The sequence below is a fragment of the Sinohyriopsis cumingii genome, chromosome 7, assembly GCF_028554795.1.
Source record: "Sinohyriopsis cumingii isolate HCF-2022 chromosome 7, ASM2855479v2, whole genome shotgun sequence".
Classification (NCBI taxonomy): domain Eukaryota; kingdom Metazoa; phylum Mollusca; class Bivalvia; order Unionida; family Unionidae; genus Sinohyriopsis; species Sinohyriopsis cumingii.
The window spans coordinates 117653455-117672481 of record NC_142967.1 but is presented as its reverse complement, the minus strand read 5'-3'; the positions used below and the strand labels follow the sequence as shown (position 1 = coordinate 117672481).

The 19027-nt window shown below is 35.8% G+C and overlaps 1 protein-coding gene across 1 annotated transcript in view; it reads right to left on the bottom strand.

Moving 5' to 3' along the window:
• Positions 1 to 5134: 5134 nt before the first annotated feature.
• Positions 5135 to 19027, bottom strand: part of LOC149796003 (28S rRNA (uridine-N(3))-methyltransferase-like) — a 47241-nt gene continuing 33348 nt past the window's right edge. Inside the window, exons 9-11 of the mRNA XM_089965924.1 lie at positions 15462 to 15663; positions 13932 to 14079; positions 5135 to 8641 (exon numbers count right to left, since the gene is read on the bottom strand). Of these exons, the coding sequence (XP_089822050.1) occupies positions 8561 to 8641; positions 13932 to 14079; positions 15462 to 15663 (431 nt within the window). The 3' untranslated portion in view covers positions 5135 to 8560. The remainder of the gene's footprint in view (positions 8642 to 13931; positions 14080 to 15461; positions 15664 to 19027) is intronic.

Genomic DNA, 19027 nt, shown 5'->3' with positions numbered 1-19027 from the left:
TCACACCCATTTTAGGCATTCTTAGTTATAACAAAAAATAGCATTGTTTATTTGTCAATCAATTGCTAGTGCTTTCACTCACTGTAGAACAGGCGGTTTCTTTGAAGTATGTGAAAGAGGCTTGAGTCTAACCTTTAGCTATTGTGCAGTTTGGGCACATATGACCAGAATATGAAATGGGGGCATGTTGGGAGAGGGGAATAGTGTACTCCACAGCCATAAACAGCATGTCCTTTGAGAATTTCATGTGTACTGGACCTGAAAAATCGGTGAATATTTAGTGAAAACGATGCCTAAATATGCCGCAAAAAAACTTCCATATGGTAGGTCCCAACCTGCGTGTTTTTGGATTCAATCTCCCAAAATAGTTTTTGAAAAAGATTTATTTTTGCATGACACATTAGAATAACTGTATGGTATGAACTAAATTTATTCAGTGACTATTCAGATTCTTTGGAAATCTGTACATTTGAAACTTCAACACAGAATGGGGCATTTTTTATTGGAACTTATTTGGATTTCTTGGAACTATTGGAATATAAAGGACTTTTAGGAAATAGGAATTCATTCACCATGCTGTTAGTTAATTTAATTCTTTCACTCCTGTATTTTGAGAAATGAATTATTTTCATTTATGATTTGCTATTTCTTGTTGCGTAGTTTAAGTCCCTGGAGTTGTAACACAGGAGTGATGGCAACAGTAAATGATCAATGAGTAAAATTAATATATATTACTTACCCCACCTGGATTTATGTTTGGTGACATACTCCTTCGAAATATCACAGCCAGTTATAAATCAGTTGATGACTTGAGCCTTGATACATATATCACAGAACATCTGTTTTAAGTTTGTATCATGTCAGGCACGGACACCCAAGTTTCCAGCTATTGAGCTATTTTTTGGAACTTTTGACGTGATTATTATGATGTGGTGTTGCACTTGAAGTATTACTACCATCAACATATGTAGTTGATGTTGGACTGTCAGGTATAACATCAGGTTCAGCGACTGTTGTCTGATGAATTTGCACTAAATCCAAATGCTGTTAATTTTGTTAACTTACTCTTAGGATGAGATGATGAACACGTAATGGTAAACTTTTATTTACCCATGATATAGTTGCACTGTTGACAGTATATAATTCTGATTGCAATAATAATAATAATAAATAATAATGCTTTATTTATAGAGGGTGACTCATTAGTCAAGGACTATTCTCCCTTGAGGCCCTCTAAAGAAGAGTATAACAATACATGTTTGAAGATAGCAATAATTAATGTGTATTTTAACATGTTTAGTATTAAATACAAAAGTAGATTTAAGACTGGGCAGCCCCCAAGGAGGGCCTAATAAAAGATGGAAAAAAAATAAATTTCAAATTACAAAGGGCAATAACTCTTGCATATTACCTCCCCTTCACACTGCCGGATATTGCTACATTTTTGCTTCACTGCTATATTGGATAACATCCAGTTTATCCTGAGAATCCAAACTATTTTTGTGTTTGAATTGACTCGTCCAACATTCCTTTTGGATTTATCGCGTTGCTTTAATCATTCTGGAGCAGGTTGTATATATTATTTTTACAATTTCTGCTAAATTTAAGTGATTTTGTCACCTTTAGGGGACTTCATCCTTTGAAAACCACATCACACCATGCTATCATTGACCTCTGCAAGGTAATTACAAGTTTGAGTGACTCACCTTTCTTTAACAGTTGGTTTTTAACATGCTGCATTGCTAATTTTTCTTTCTTTTTGCCCTTTCATGTTGTTGTTTAAGTAGAATGGTCAGCTAAATACCTGAAATGCATAGGTTCAAAGCATAGTCTGTAAGGTTAGAAATTGACATTCCTTTTTTTATTCCTTCGTTAATAACAGGGAATATGTTTATATTTGCGAGTTAGTAACTTGAATTACTAATTTATGCATTGGTTTGTCTTGTATCATTTCAGCAGTATTTCGTTTAAATGCATGGAAGTCTACCATGACTCTTATTTTATTTGTATTAAGTATACACCATGTATGATGTGCAGCATCTATAAAATGTGGTCAGAAGAAGTCTGGGCTACTGTATTAGCTAGTTAGTCTCATACTGATTTGCTAGTCTATGCTTTTAGATGGTTTATCACATACTGATTTACATATTTGATCAATTGGATCCACCTCCTTATACCAATGCACAGTTACTGGCTGTCCAGTCATCATTGACCATACAGACATCAATGACTATCCAGCATGGGAGACCTTTTTAGCAGACAGCCCAGCCAACTCCGACTCATTAGGGAAGTGTTCCCAATTCTAGGCAGACAGTGGGCGTAAGTCACTCCCCCCCACATCCAAGCAGGGTCCTTAGGCCTATAAGTCCAGATGTATATGGTTTGTACCAGATCCATTGGATCTAATGCATAATAAAACTGCACTGTCACTGGCTTTCCAGCCGTTCCAACATGGGGACCTTTTCATTGAATTGTTCCACCTAACAATGATTTACAGAGATCTTAATGACAGATCAGCAACATGCCCTTTCTATGATGGAGATTTAAGTGAGAAATCTGTTAGCCAGGCCCTTGGAGTGGCCAGATCCAGTGATAGCCAGACCGTCTTTTATACTGCCAGCTTCCAGGTCGAGTACTTGCTAGGCAAACCAGCCAGCAGTCCCAGCAGTGCAGGACTTCCATATGTTCACTGCTTGTCCACAAGGGAGAGCTAGTGATGTTTTCATAGGGATGGAATTGAATTTTCTTACCACCTGGTATGTCTTCACCTCAACTGCAAATAGACCCAGTTGGGCTTCAATTACGATGGAACTCCTACAAATCCACCATCCTTCACTTCTTACTCAGATGTGACCATGGAACTTAATTTAGTTTAGCCTTCAAGGACATTTATAGGATGCTGGCTACTTCAGAATGCTATCCACCCCCTACCGCTACTCTAAAGAATCAGTAGATCTCGATGAGAAGGAAAAGATGGATTTAAGGCAACAGACGCCTTCAATAATGATCCCTCAGCACTTGACCGAATATAGTACCTGTTCATATGTCCACTCATTTGTTTTTTAAAGCAGAAAAATGGGCTCCATGCCTGTTAGAGCTGGTTTGAAGCATCATTGCACCTTCTTTATTGTTGGATTGGCCTCATTGGCACATTTCAGACTCAATGGCAATAGCCATTGCTTGGGAGGCAGTGGCCAGAATTGCTGGGGTCACTGACCAGGGCTGCTCACCATAACATGGCCAATACTTTGATTGGTTCGGCCACTTTTCTCCTGATATGTCTATGACCCATGTCTCCCAAACCCTGTCATACCCTCCTTTTCTGGATGACCCTGCTTGGGTCACCATTGCGGAAGAATAAAGTTCAGAGAAAGCCAGCAAAGGTGCTGCCCCTCCAACTTGCTGCTCAACACACACAGGCATTTGGAACCATTCAGCCTCCGCCAGTATGAAAGGATGTTAAGCAGCCTCAGGACAGAGAATCTTCTTAGTCACGTGCACCAATACCTCTAAGAAGCAATTGTTCAGATTTTGTGTGTGTGTGTGTGTGTGTGTGTGTGTGAGATTTGGATTTTTAATTTAGCTTTAAAAAAAATTCAGTCATATCGCTACAGTGTCTGCAGTGTGACAGTTTATAGTGATGTCTAGCACCGAGACATCATGCCACAGACATGTAGCATGATGTCCCACCCAGTCACATTATCCTGACACCAGGCCAACCAGTCCTAACACTAACCTCTTAATAATGAGCGCCAAGCAAGGCAGCTTAAGTACCATTTTGTATACGATAAATGTGACCAAATTCGACTATATAACCAAAACTAGAAATAATAAGAAAGCTCAGTAATAGCAGGTTAATAGCCCAATTGATTCTATACGTTTTTTTAAATAAAAAAATGAATGGTACAACAGCAATTTACTTATTCTGAATAAAGTAGAGAAATATTAAATTGTTTTAAGTAAATTTTGTCAGACAAATTTAAAAATGCATTTTCTCTAATGATCAATGTGTTCTGATAAAAACTACATGTCAGTTGAAAGTTATAGTGCATCATCATCTCTCTCATTTTCGCAATATATTTTACTACAAAGAAAATGGCTTATTAAAAAAGAAAGCTATAGCTTTCCTCAAATATCTCAGATATGTGCTGCTGTGGTAGATTTATATTCCACAAACTGCTTCAAAGGATTAAAGGCAGATAATACAGTTCTTATACGGTTTGCTTTATTTTGTCGCTACAAACAATTTTACACAAATATCGTAACTAAAACTCATTGCATTTTTCAGTCCATATTACAAGTCCAAAATTAATTTTTCACAAACAAATATATTATTAGTTTAATACTGTTAAGTGTTCTAACAAGAAACATTGTCAATCCAAAGTTAATGTTTCTTTTGAAACCCTGATAACATCAAAGCTCAACACCTTCCTCACTGACCATTGTTAAGGAGTGTAGCAGGTCACTTCAAAGCAAAAATGTTGTTCATCAGACACTTCAAGATAGATTTACAAAAAGCGACAAAGTAATCTTTTTCATGAAATTCTCTTCATTAATTATGACATGAACAGCCACTGATAGTAACATTGAATACAGACTAGACTAATTCTGCACATTTAAAAACTGTCATACAAATAATCAATGTAATTTTCAGCCTGTGGAGGAATGTACTCATAACATACAATTTGTATTATTATGTCCATAGCTGATGTTGGGTCATTCTTACCAGTGAACTTGAGAAGGAATTATGATATCATTGTATCCCTTCCATATCACCATGCATATATGTTATAAATAACAGAATGTTCGTTTGCAAGCGCTATTGTTTGAAATTCTTTAATTCAAATTTATATTCATTTTCAAAAATTGCCTCACTCATCTCTGGCAATTTTTCATTTTGTTAAATTTAATGAAGCTATTTACTTAATATAAACTCGGTTCAAATTTGATCTAAAGGATAATGCATTAAATTGTAATTATCTAATATCATGTGTGTTTGTGATAAGATATAAATCACAATTATGTTACTTTAACACCATGTATTTGGCACTTTCAGGTTTTATATGCATACTGCTTTCAGCAATTTGTTTAAAGTTTGTTTGGAAATAATATGACAAATAACTAGTACAACAAGTATTTTTATGAAATATCATTTATTGAGAAAGAACACCGACGTTGCAGCTTGATACAAAACAGCAAGTTAATTGCTGCATTTGTTTATGCTAATAGGTATATGTATGTAAATGTAATTGATCAACATGGATGTACATCATAGTTAGGCTATTTTTCTGATGTATGTTTTGTCATGCATAAGGATGGAAGAACATGTAAGAAATTAAAAACTTTGTATTTTTTCTCTGTTATGCACATTAATCTGAATGTATCCCTAGCTAGGACACTGATAAGTACCACAAGAAATGTAGTAGACATAAAGGTATGAAATTATCACATGCCATTAGATGTTTGCAATAGTATTGACATAACCTGTATTTTAGGGGTGGTACATGCCATGGTATTTTTTCATTATACCGATAATTAGATAGTTTCCATTAGAAAGGAATGGACGGAATTTCCTGAGTAATCTTCTTATGAATTTAATGTTATTAAAAGCATGCTTCATTTTTTACGACACAATAATTCAAAATATTATTGTCATCATTGTTATTATTATTATTGGATGTTGTGAAAGATATTTGTATCAAATCCAACTTTCTGAAAATCTGGATTATAAAGAATGTCATTTAGTTATTTGCTAGCGCATGTTAATGTGTCAAGTACACATTCCTTTTAAGAACTGTGAATCATTCTATGATTTTCAGCATAGAAGTTGGCTTTTATTCAAACTTTATGTAATTTTTCAATCCAAATAAATAGTTTCTTGTTTGCTGAGCAATGTATTTATGTTTACTGGCCCTCCCTGATAAACATCTTGCCTGAGTATTGGCATCCCACAAAGTTTTCCTGCCTGGGTGTTGACATCCCACAAAGTTTTCCTGCCTGGGTGTTGACATCCCACAAAGTTTTCCTGCCTAGGTGTTGACATCCCACAAAGTTTTCCTGCCTGGGTGTTGACATCCCACAAAGTTTTCCTGCCTGGGTGTTGACATCCCACAAAGTTTTCCTGCCTAGGTGTTGACATCCAACAAAGTTTTCCTGCCAGGGTGTTGACATCCCAAAAAGTTTTCCTGCCTGGGTGTTGACATCCCACAAAGTTTTCCTGCCTGGGTGTTGACATCCTACACAAAGTTTTCCTTATGATTATGTTAATAAGTGTAGCTAGTAAATTGTAGGCTTCAGTGACAACTTTTTATTTATATCCACAAGCTTTCTAAAGTGTAACTGGTGTTGGCTATAATGTAAGATTAACAATCCCACTTTAAAGTTTTTAGATTACAACTTGTACAACAGTTCCCATATGCAAATCAAATTCATCTGCTATAAGGTACTAACCATATAATTTTTGGGAGTGGGGATAGGCTGTGATTGTTTGTGTAGAGTCTTTTTAACTTCTTTAATGTCAAGAGAATTAATTTATTTCAAATAATAATATCATGCTATTTTGCTATAAATCAGAGCATGACGTGTTCCAGCCATTAACAGGCAGTAATTTTTAAAAAAGGCAGGCCCCTGTCCCAGAACGTTAAATTGTTGGTTCCTAATATAATTGTGGTATATTGCAGTACATATAACAGTATGTTCAGAAATACAGTAGTATATCATGGTACAAAATTGTGGTACCCAGCTCTGCCTGCCTTGGTCAGGTTTATGCAGTAAAGGTTTCCCCCATCTGTCTAGTGTGATTCATGCAGCAAATACAGTAAGATAGCAAGAGGTAAAACCACTATGGATTTAATAAAATCTATGTTCTATTATATTCAATGGATTTCCACTAGACTTTGGGCAAATCCACCAGAAGGAGTGGACATCCACTAATCATAGTGAACACTTATCCCTTGCCCTGTGTCCTTGTCCACCTGCATTTACTGTACATGTGCCTATTGTTTGCAAAGTTAGATTTTATGATACTGGATACCAATTATGGTTTCTAAAATATTTTTTTGGTTTAAAATTTAAGTTTATTAAAAACTTTTTTTACAGGAGTTATCACTCCAATTGAAAATAAGGCTTTGACCTTTTGAATGTATAAACAACAGGCAAAAACAATCTATTGACACCTTATTTAGGATGGATACATGGTCTAGGAAGATCTATGAAGAATCATTAATGAGGAGTGAAAGAAGTTACAGTACAGAAACCAAAATGAAAATTGACTTATCTGCTTAGCATCATATATTAGACTATTGCAAAATAGAAATTTAAATGATCCAATGACCAAACTATGTCAGCCAGGTGTGAATACAGGTCTAATGAGGCTACTTGTAAAACTGTGGTTATAAAATCATGTAAAAAATGCAAAAAAAGTAAGTAGCTTCAAATTTATAATTCTGGAATGCTGTCTTGCCTGTGGCATAATCCAAAAACCTTGTAAAGTCATGAGAGCATGAAAAATAGGTTACTGTAATATTGACAGTACTGATGTGATTAATATCACTAAGGTAATATACACCCATCAAGTTTCATGACTGTATATTCAACAGTGTCAGAAAAACCAAAATAAATGCAAAAACATTCTGACCTACTTTTGCCACCTGCATAGTACCCTCCAAGATGAATACACCCATCAAGATCATGGCTATCAGAGAAAATGAGCTAAATGTGAAAACTATCATTATTGGTGCACGAAACATGGCACTGTGATCTACTTTTGCCTGTGGTGCAAAGTACCCTCCGAGAAACAGATAAATGCGAAAGCTTGAGGTTGACACCTACAAAAATGATACAAACAAAAATGTAATAAAAGTGATGCCTACATCTCACTTATGTTTTGTAGGTGAAACCAAAATCAGTTTATGGTGTAAGTATATCCACATGAAAATGAAATCATGTTGTATCAGAATAACCTTCATTACAAAGCGATTTCAACTGAAATTACTAAGAAAAAAAATCTGATCAAATTTCATGTTACTGTAAAATTTAGTAATCAATTAAACATGCTTCCAATTATTCCAGACCCACTCCATAATTAAAAATCATGAGTTTTTGTAAAAGCAAAATAAATGCCAGACACACTTGTAATTCGAGATGAATCGAGAGTGTGAGCCACTGCATAATGCATTGGCATATCATATTAATAGTTCTACTGATTAGTCCTAACAAACTGCACAGACTAAAATCTACTGGTGTATTATGCAACAGCAAATCTGGGTCCATGGAGTTTGCAACTGGACTCAGCCTAAGAGTATATATGGTAGTGGGTGAAGAATTTCTCCAACTTTCTGGCAGGTAAACTATATTTGCAATAACCTTGGTCTTTCATGTTTTTGACTGATAAACCAACACAGATCTTATCATCTCTAATAGCAGCCTGCCCTTTTTAAAAGAGCTAAACCTGAAGGATAGAAAGTCAACAAAGGACATACACTGGGATATGATTTCTTGTTGGTTTAGATAAACTGAAATGCAAAAGTTATGAAAAATTACAATTTCATTAAAAAGGTTGTCATCTAGCTGGATCTAATGTTCCACCTCTGTCTGGATGTAGTTTTGGTCTCAAAGCTGACATTGTGATTAATATGGCTTCCTGAAATACAAAAAAAAACAACAACAACACATTAAGGTGTATTCCTTAATATAAAATACTTTATACATAATGTAAAATTCAGTAAGATACCAGGAAAAAAGTTACAATACTTTATATGGCATGAGTACATATAAATAAAGATAATGTCAAGTCTCATGAATTAAATCAAGTCTCATAAAATAAAATAAAACTATCAAAATCCATCAACTGATAATTTATATATTAATTTTTGGATGAACATACATTGCAAGATACCAATAATAATTATGAAAATAGGAACAAGTTTTTCTGAGTAATTACTGCATGACCTTAGATACTCATTTTGTTTTCCTACCTAGGGCTTAATATTAAAGGAATACACTACAAGAAACAAAGTAACTGAATTTATGCTGTAGTTCAAAATAAATACACAACCATAGATTCATCAATAACAGTAACAATATGAATGCCCACACAGCACCGCCTAGCAACCTTTGAACTTCGTCACATGTTCTACATCTATTAAATTTGTTTTATCATTTTCGTCTACTTAAAACTGAAATTGAGTCATATTTTGAATGAATGTGCATTAATGAAACTTTTCCAGTTGGTCCGGAATGGATGGATTTTATTTTTCTGTTGATCCAAATCAATTCTACTTTTCTGCTTATCAGGGTTCGCACAGTACCTTTAAAAGCATTTTAATTTGATTCATCATTGAAAAGTATTTGAAAATCATTTTTACCTTGAAAAGTCCTTAAAAATAAGCCTCAGTCCTTGAAAAATATAAAGTTAATCAAGAAACGAATGTATGAAAGTTTCTTTTCACACCATTATGTCATGTAATCAAAATAAAACTCTTTGCTATTGGGTGGTTTACAACACTTGACCAATCAGATATTTATAATTGTACATGGACCTGGTTATTGAGAGCATTAAAAAGTGCATGGATCTTTTCCAATGATCAATCTTCGTCGTCGATTTATTTTCTGTGGCAGCAGTATATCTTTGCACTTTAAATCATGGTAAATCAGCTGTTCAAACTCTCAAAACAAAAGATAGTGAAAAATATACACAAAAATGGTCACAATTTGTTCTAACTGTATGTCAAAGCTTCTGATTTTTGGCATATGATCTAAACTTAAGAAGTCTGCTGGAAGTCTATTATTGGCTTTTTCGGTGTCATGACCAAACTTTGGGTGTAATTTATGGCCATATGCCTGTTAACATAAATGCTGCTTTCTACACAATGTACTTACATCTGCATGTAAATGTACCTGTAAAATTTCAATGAGCGATCACGCGACAGCAGATATGAAAAGTTAGATGCGGCAACACATGGCATACTTTGCAGTCGATGATTTTAAGATGTCACGTGAATGCATCATATCATGCATCAAAGTTATTCCAGAAATCGATTTTGTCTGCTATGGACAACTTCAGGTACGCAGAAAAGATCGTGACTATTCTACTTTGTCTACTTTATATCCTTCCATTGTATTTTGTTCTTTATATGATGATTTGTGACGGTCATACAAGCAGACTCTGATCTCCAGTACTTGTAGTGTAGTTGGAGTTAAGAATTTAAAGAACTGTTGAACCTAGTGTACATTATTTACTATGTAATTTATAGGTTTTTGTTTTTGCTCTTCATATGAAGATCTGAATTCATTTGTTTTTTCCTAGAAACAAAGTGTTATTATTCTCATAAGATTTGTTTTTTAATTCTCTATTATAAAGTCTCAAAACGCATTGCACAAATATCAGACCATTCTATTTGTGACAAGTTGTAGATATTTCTCCTAAATAACTGTTTAAATGATCAGAATGGTATTTTCAATTACTGCATCTCTAACATTTGTTTGCTGACACTGCGAATATCACATTAATTTGTTTTCTCTTGTTTGAAAGTTTTGTTTGGGACTCAGTGAACTCGTCCACATCGTTAACTATATCATCTCTACTTTCAAATGAACAAAACAACTTGTAAAGTTCATTCACAAACAAATATAATCAACCAAAAGCTAAAGCCTCTACAACATAAGTGTGCATGGTTTGTTTACAGTGTAGTTCCTACTTCACTATACTATATTCAGAAACACATGTTGTGCAGTATGAAGCTGTGCAATATGGGAATCTGACAATTTAAAGGCAATGGAGAAAACAATGTGTGTATTAATGTTCCTTTTTAATTTTCAGCTGCCAAATATCTAAATCCATTTAATCAGAAATCAATGTTTCAAGTCATTAACTTTTTTCTCTTTATCTCTTAACAGAGAACTGATTAAAACTTTCATCAAATATTTGAGAGAAATCAATTAATTTTACAAGCATTGGCTATAGAAATGATATATTGATGGAAGTACATTACAGTATTATTAAACTATATCTTGAGAAATAAACACTCAGTATAATAACTTCCTGTTCCTTCCATAACCTGACTGACCTTTTCAAGCCAAAAATACAAACAGAACTAAATACAGAAAAGTACCAATTATCAAAAACAAACTACCCTTTGTAACAAACTAGACAGCATACCAAAGGCTTTGGTGAAATTTCAAACCCAAAGCAAAAAAGAAACAAGAGTCCCTCAAAGTGATTAATGCTTTACTGGGTGAACAGAATTTCCAGGAATTTTCATAATAAGACCATTTCTTCCTTTTACATGATAAGCATGGAATCTATCTCTGACATTTTTCAGCGCCTGCAAAATTTTCAAATTTCCTGCGGCATATACTGGATGTCAGCTTGGCAGCACATTCATTCAGGGCAAAGTAGACATCATAAGAAGTGTTTTGGTGAAAACCCCATGTCATAATGATCATTCATTCAGGGGAAGTAGTGTCAACAAGATTTTCAAGTCAGTCATCATGGCAACCATATTGGATGTACGACTGGCACCATTTTTATTTAAGACCACATGGACATCATAAGAAATCTTCTGGTGAAATATAATTTTTGTTCAGGTATAGTTGTGATAACAAGATTTAAATGTTGGCTGCCATGGTGGCCATATTGGATGCCAGATCAGCAGCATTTTTATACAGTACCAGCTAAACATAATAAATTTTTAGTGAAAACCCCACACTGATACAGAAGGAATAGAAAAATAAAAAGATTCTCAAGATGGCTGCCATGGTAGCCATACTGGATTCAGACTGGCAGCATTTATTTTATTTAGGATCAAGCAGACATCATAAAAAGTTTTTCCCTGAAAACCCCATGACAATCCATTCAGACTGAATAGTAATAAGATTTTCAAAATGTCTGTCATAACGATCATAATGGACATTAGATCAGCACCTATTTTTATTTATGACCAACTAGATGTCTTAAGAAGTCTATTAGTGAAAACCCCATGTGATATGACCATCCATTCTGGAGTAGCAACAAAATTTTCAAGATAATTGATGTGGTAGCCATGTTAGACCTCACACCAACACCATTTTCACTTAAGACCAAACTAGACATCATAAGATATGACCATCTCAGGAGAAAGCAAATTTTTAAGTACATAATGTTTCTCCAAGAATACTTACCCAATCACATTACACCAGGAATATTAGCCTACTACCTTGCTACATACTAAATGACGAAAATCGTCTTTCCCTGTCTTTATCAATAGACAAAGGCTGTTAACTCTTCCCCATTACCTCCCTTTGGCACTCCAGGGTGTCGCTCGTTTTTAGCTGAGTGAGATACTAATGAGGAGACTTGCACGGTGGGGTGGTTGGTAAGGTTTTAAGTAATTAGATGGGGCAAATATTCTCAGAGAAACATAATTTACTTAAAAATTTGCTTTTTCCTTTGAATACGTTCCCCAATCACATTACTTTAGGAGAATAAGTAACAGGAGAAAGGAATGCTGAGCATTCAAAGGATATGCTAATTCCTCCATGTGAATGATAACCTGTTTTCTTATCAATGCAACAATCATATCGAGTTTGCTTAACAGAGACTGAACTTTACTAAGAAGCTGCATTTAGCAATACAACAGCTATATATCTCGCTTAACGAGAGAAAATAGCTTATTCCAGCATTTTTGTAGTGGAAACATTTTAGAAATATAGTAGTCTGGTCAAAACTAAAATTTTAAATTTATTATCTTATGTACATAAAATAATCTCCCTTGCCCTTGGATTACTTATATAAAACCCCCAAAATTGAAACCCCTAGTTTCTGAGGAAAATGATTAAAGTCTTTTGTCCGTGAAATAATCCCACTACACAGTATATGGAGTTTTAATTAACAACACAGGTATTTCTGATAGAACATTTAACTTGGCCTTTAATGGTTGTGAATAAAATTACCCAAATTAAGACCTACAATTCATTTTTATTCAAAGCAGACCGACATATCCTGATGTATTTCATTTTATATTAATTATTCTATTTCTCATATAGCTGGGTGAATACTACATTGTTTTCAGTATATAACCTATTGGATGAAATTTATGTTACTTTCAAAAACATTCTTGTAACTGAATTTATTTGTACATTTGTATGTATATTAAATATTTTAAGTATGTATTTTACAAAGTGCTTTAAAAGCTGATGCTTAAAACATTTTATGATGAAATAAAAGAATTTTAAATTTAGTGTACTGAATCTTACATCACTGTGCAGCAGATATAATGTTATTACACCCTCTATCCAAGTGACTTTAAGTCATTTTACACCTGTCTTCTCTCTATCCAAGTGACTTAAGGTCATTTTACACCTGTCTTCTCTCTATCCAAGTGACTTTAGGTCATTTTACACCTGTCTTCTCTCTATCCAAGTGACTTTAGGTCATTTTACACCTGTTTTCTATTGTTTACATTGGTTACTCTACAAAGACTGTATCTACCATAAAAGTATATGAAACATTTATCTAACTGAATTAAACAGTACTTTTCCTAATACCCTGATTGCGGCATGTATTGAGGTATTAACTCAACTGAACACAGGCTTGGTTGTATTTTTACAGACTGTTACCTCAGTCCTGATGGTCATAATGCTCTGGTTGTATTTGTACAGATTATTACCTCAGTCCTGATGGTCCTAATGCCCTGGTTGGGGCAGGTATTGAGGTAATAATAGAATATAACACAGACCTGGTTGTATTTGTACAGATTATTACCTCAGTCCTGATGGTCCTAATGCCCTGGTTGGGGCAGGTATTTAGGTAATAATAGAATTTAACACAGACCTGGTTGTATTTGTACAGATTATTACCTCAGTCCTGATGGTCCTAATGCCCTGGTGGGGGCAGGTATTTAGGCAATAATTGAATTTAACACAGATCTGGTTGTATTTGTACAGATTATTACCTCAGTCCTGATGGTCCTAATGCCCTGGTTGGGGCAGGTATTGAGGTAATAATGGAACAGGCAGCGTGGATCATCTATCTGAAGTTTCTCATCAGCTTCCAGACTAGCTTCCAGACCCTTCACGCCACCAAACACAATCACTGCATGCCTAACATGGACAAATATCACAGAATGTTACCATATACCATATTATTGTCATGTAAAACTGTAGGGGTTGAAAACTTGTGAAAATCCATGGTTATCCCTAAGCAACCAACTTACAGAAAACCTGGTTGACCAGTAAATTGCTGCAGTTACCTGGCCAATTTATGTAATAAAAATTATTTGAAAATATATATTTATATATGTATATATAAAGTGTGTGTGTGTGAGCGAGAGAGAGAGAGAGAGAAATGGAAGGCGTGTGATGTAAGATACAATTGTAACAGAAGACTAGGTACATGTTATTTTCTCTAAAATAAAATTAACACAAAATCTACAAGTTTGAATAATGCAATGGTCAGCCACATCTATTCACTTGTCTGAGGCAGGTCTGACAGTCAGTCCATCATCCTTGGACCGTAAATGAATAGAAGACAGTCAGTCATTCATCCTTGGACCGTAAATGAATAGAAGACAGTCAGTCCATCATCCTTGGACCATAAATGAAAGGAAAACAGTCAGTCATTCATCCCTGGATCATAAATAAACAGAAGACACTCAGTCCTTCATCCTTGGATCATAAATAAATAGAGGACAGTCAGTCCATCATCCCTGGATCATAAATAAATAGAGGACAGTCAGTCCTTCATCTTTGGATTGTAAATAAATAGAAGACAGTCAGTCCTTCATCCTTAGATCATAAATAAATAGAAGACAGTCAGTCCTTCATCCTTGGATCGTAAATGAATAGAAGACAGTCAGTCCTTCATCCTTGGATCGTAAATAAATAGAAGACAGTCAGTCCTTCATCCTTGGATCATAAATAAATAGAAGATACTCAGTCCTTCATCCTTAGATCATAAATGAATAGAGGACAGTTAGTCCTTCATCCTTGGATCATAAATGAATAGAGGACAGTTAGTCCTTCATCCTTTGATCGGAAATGAATAGAGGACAGTTAGTCCTTCATCCTTGGATCGTAAATGAACAGAGGGCAGTCAGTCCATCATTCTTGGATCGTAAATGAATAGAGGACAGTCAGTCCATCATCCTTGGATCATAAATGAATAGAGGACAGTCAGTCCATCATCCTTGGATCGTAAATGAATATAGAGGACAGTTAGTCCTTCATCCTTGGATCGTAAATGAATAGAGGACAGTCAGTCCATCATCCTTGGATCGTAAATGAATAGAGGACAGTCAGTCCATCATCCTTGGATCGTAAATGAATAGAGGACAGTCAGTCCATCTATCTTGGATCATAAATGAATAAAGGAAATTTTCTATCTGCATGCCCTAGAAATTCTGACCATGAACTAAAAAACACCATTTCCTTTTCATTCCAAAATAAAACCAGTTAGTGAAATATTTTTTTTTACGCATACTTACTTGAATGATGGAACAATAAAGCTGTCCACACTGTCTCCCCTCTCAGATGTCCCTATTATCAAGTCATAACCTCCTTTATAGGGGCATTCTGTAAATACACTCCCTATACTATTGGCCAGTCTCACTGTATACCCCCAGTAGATACCATTATCTGTCTTGGGGGTTGAAGGGGCTACAACTGTACCTTTTATATTCTTTTTCTCTGTAAAAAAGATAATGAGGTCATAGCAATTAGAAAAAAATAACAATCACTATGTTTATGTTCTTTTTACCCCCAAAATCTTTTATTTAAGAAAATACATATAGAGAAAATTTCGTTTTTAAAAAAAATTACCCAATCACATTAACATTAAGAAATTACTCTATGCTACCTCTAAATCTAGCCTCTTTTTTCAACTATTTATCACACACATGAAGGGAGGTACCTATTAACAGATTAACTCTCCTTGTTCTCACAAGCTGGCAACCTATATCCAGCGCATGTAGAGCTTAAACTTGAGCAAACCCTTGCTTTATGGGGAAAGAGTGGGAATCACTGATAGCAATTTGATCATGTAAGGATTTTTGGAGAAACATAATTTATGACAAAAATTCCTTTCTTCATCAATACAGTAGCTGATTACTTTAGGAGGACAGGTATGAGAAGCAGAAAATGCTTCAGCATCCAACATCCATCTAAATCACCATGTAGGAATACAATGACTGCTCTACTGAAAGAATAAAGTTAGGTCAGCATAGGTCCTACACCTTACTAATGCCTTGCAAACGAATGATTTCTGGGTGAACCCAGCAAAAGTTGCAAGGTCATGCCCAAGCTGAGGTTGTACTGACATGAACAGGGGGTGGTAACTGTCTGAAGTTGTACTGACATGAACAGGGAGTGGTAACTGTCTGAGGTTGTACTGACAAAAACAGGGAATGGTAACTGTCTGAGGTTGTACTGACATGAACAGGGAGTGGTAACTGTCTGAGGTTGTACTGACAAAAACAGGGAATGGTAACTGAGGTTGTACTGACATGAACAGGGAGTGGTAACTGTCTGAGGTTGTACTGACAAAAACAGGGAACAGGTACTGTCTGAAGTTGTACTGACATGAACAGGGAGTGGTAACTGTCTGAGGTTGTACTGACAAAAACAGGGAATGGTAACTGTCTGAGGTTGTACTGACAAAAACAGGGAGTGGTAACTGTCTGAGGTTGTACTGACAAAAACAGGGAAATGGTAACTCTCTGAGCAGCTATCAGTGGCCTGACAAGATTCAGTCCTCTCTTTTACAAGGCCATGTCACATAAATATACAATGGAAAAAGCAGACTGAGCATGCCAGCCAGCTGACTGAACTTTGTCTTGAATGAATACAATACATTCAAAGACCAGTCTCATGGAAAACACAATATTCATGATTCATATCTAGACCTGTGCAAGTTTAGAGTGCACCAATCCCAAAAAAAACCAAATCTTTAGCCAAGTGACCTGAGCTTGTATGGTTGTCTTGCTTTCCTGCCTGAACAGGTAGGAAGAGCCTTTGACAGCTGCACATTCTCTAAGATAGCATCCAAGGATGTGTACCTTGGTCCTGCAGCTTTGCCTCTCTTAACGGACTGATTCCTTTGATAGAGAGAGTGGATAGTTATTTGTTGGTTTCCTATTGACGGTAACCTGTTTTTAGAAAACCAGGTTGTGTTATTAGTATAACTGAGCTGTCAGAACGGAACTGCACATAGTTCAAATCCATGGACAGTGCATCTCAAACACACAGCAAGATGAAGATAGTACAAGCAAGTCTAGTATGATTACTGCTTTAGCAAGGTGGAAGATGGGTTTGAACTGAGATAAGTTGAGCCATGTAAAAACCCAAAACAGGTTTCATTTTAGGAACATGGTAAGAGAACATAGCTGGATATGTTTAAGTTGGAAGACATGTCAGGTAAGTTCTCTTTGCAGACAAAATTGTTTCTTGCATGATCTCGGAACTAATCTGAGACCAAGGAACAGTGTTCTTGACTTTGATTGGAATAGCTTATTGCCTTCAAAGAGGAAAGGTAAGACATTTATCATTAAGGATGGAAGTTGAGAGTGGTGTGATATCATTAATGGGACAGGAGTCACTGAAAACATGCTACTTCAATTGCATGCCTTCATAGTGGGCAGCCATCTAGTGATCTTCTTCACGAAGTGACAAACTTGTTTACATAAAGGGCATCCATGACAAATAACAGGTGTGAAAGAGTTTCTCAAGACATGGATGGAATAATGGTGACCATGGCTGCATGATTTGCCATGATTTTCCTGGGTACTTCTGTTGCCAGTCCAAGCAGATCACATGATCTGTGCAATCTGATAGGCATAGGACCCTGTCTCCGTATGACCTATCAATGTGTTGGTTGCCAATCCAAGCAGATCACATGATCTGTGCAATCTGCTGGGCATAGGACCCTATCTCTGTATGACCTGTCAATGTGTTGGTTGCCAGTCCAAGCAGATCACATGATCTGTGCAATCTGCTGGGCATAGGACCCTATCTCTGTATGACCTGTCAATGTGCTGGTTGCCAGTCCAAGAAGATCACATAATCTGTGCAATCTGCTGGGCATAGGACCCGATCTCTGTATATCCTGTCAATGTGCTGGCTGCCAGTCCAAGCAGAGCACATGATCTGTGCAATCTGCTGGGCATAGGACCCGATCTCTGTGTGACCTGTCAATGTGCTGGTTGCCAGTCCAAGATAATATATTCATGACAAAGGCTGTCCAGCAAATGATATACAACTAATGGACCAATAATATGCTAGCCAGTCTGGCTGGCAAAGTCAAAAAGTACTCATGCACAACCAACTTCAATGTTCCTAAGTCCATGATTGGGGCATGGATAGTGACTTACGCTCAGGGAGCAGCCAAGTTGGGTTAAAAATGGTCCTTGTTTCATCCAGCTTGTTCGTAAACATTCTAGATGGTTTGCTGCAGTGACATGTGATTCCAATACAGCTTGAGTGGATTTGCCTGTCATGGCTTCAACCAAATAGGAAGTGATTGTTGCTGTATGGGCCATTTCGATACCAAAACAAGTTGGTGGAGTAGCTTATCGATCACCCCCTAAAACTGATATATGATTCCAAGTTCAGACAAGTGCTTAAAATGTCGAGCTTTGAGCATGCTTTCTTCCATGGCCTGTCAACTGCCTTCATAAGACACTGAAACATCTTCTGCCCATACTACACACATGTTGTTAGGAAAAACATTTTGTGCATGCCAGGCATTTTTTGTGGTTCTCCTCTATAGTTTTAAAACATCAGCACTTCTTGCATTTGATTCTCTGTAATGAAAGGGGCAGAAGAAAAAAATATCCATACAACAAATATACAGATTGTTTAAATAGGCAACCTCACATTTCCAAGATGACCTAATAAAACAAAAGTGCAATACAATTACACCAGTGAAAACCTGAGCGTTGTTGTCATATTATTAATAAGGACAAGAAAAAATATGCAAAAATACAAATAAATTCACTTTGAAAAGTACAAATGTTGCATACACCAAGTATATCAACCCTTCTGACTTTCTTTATCA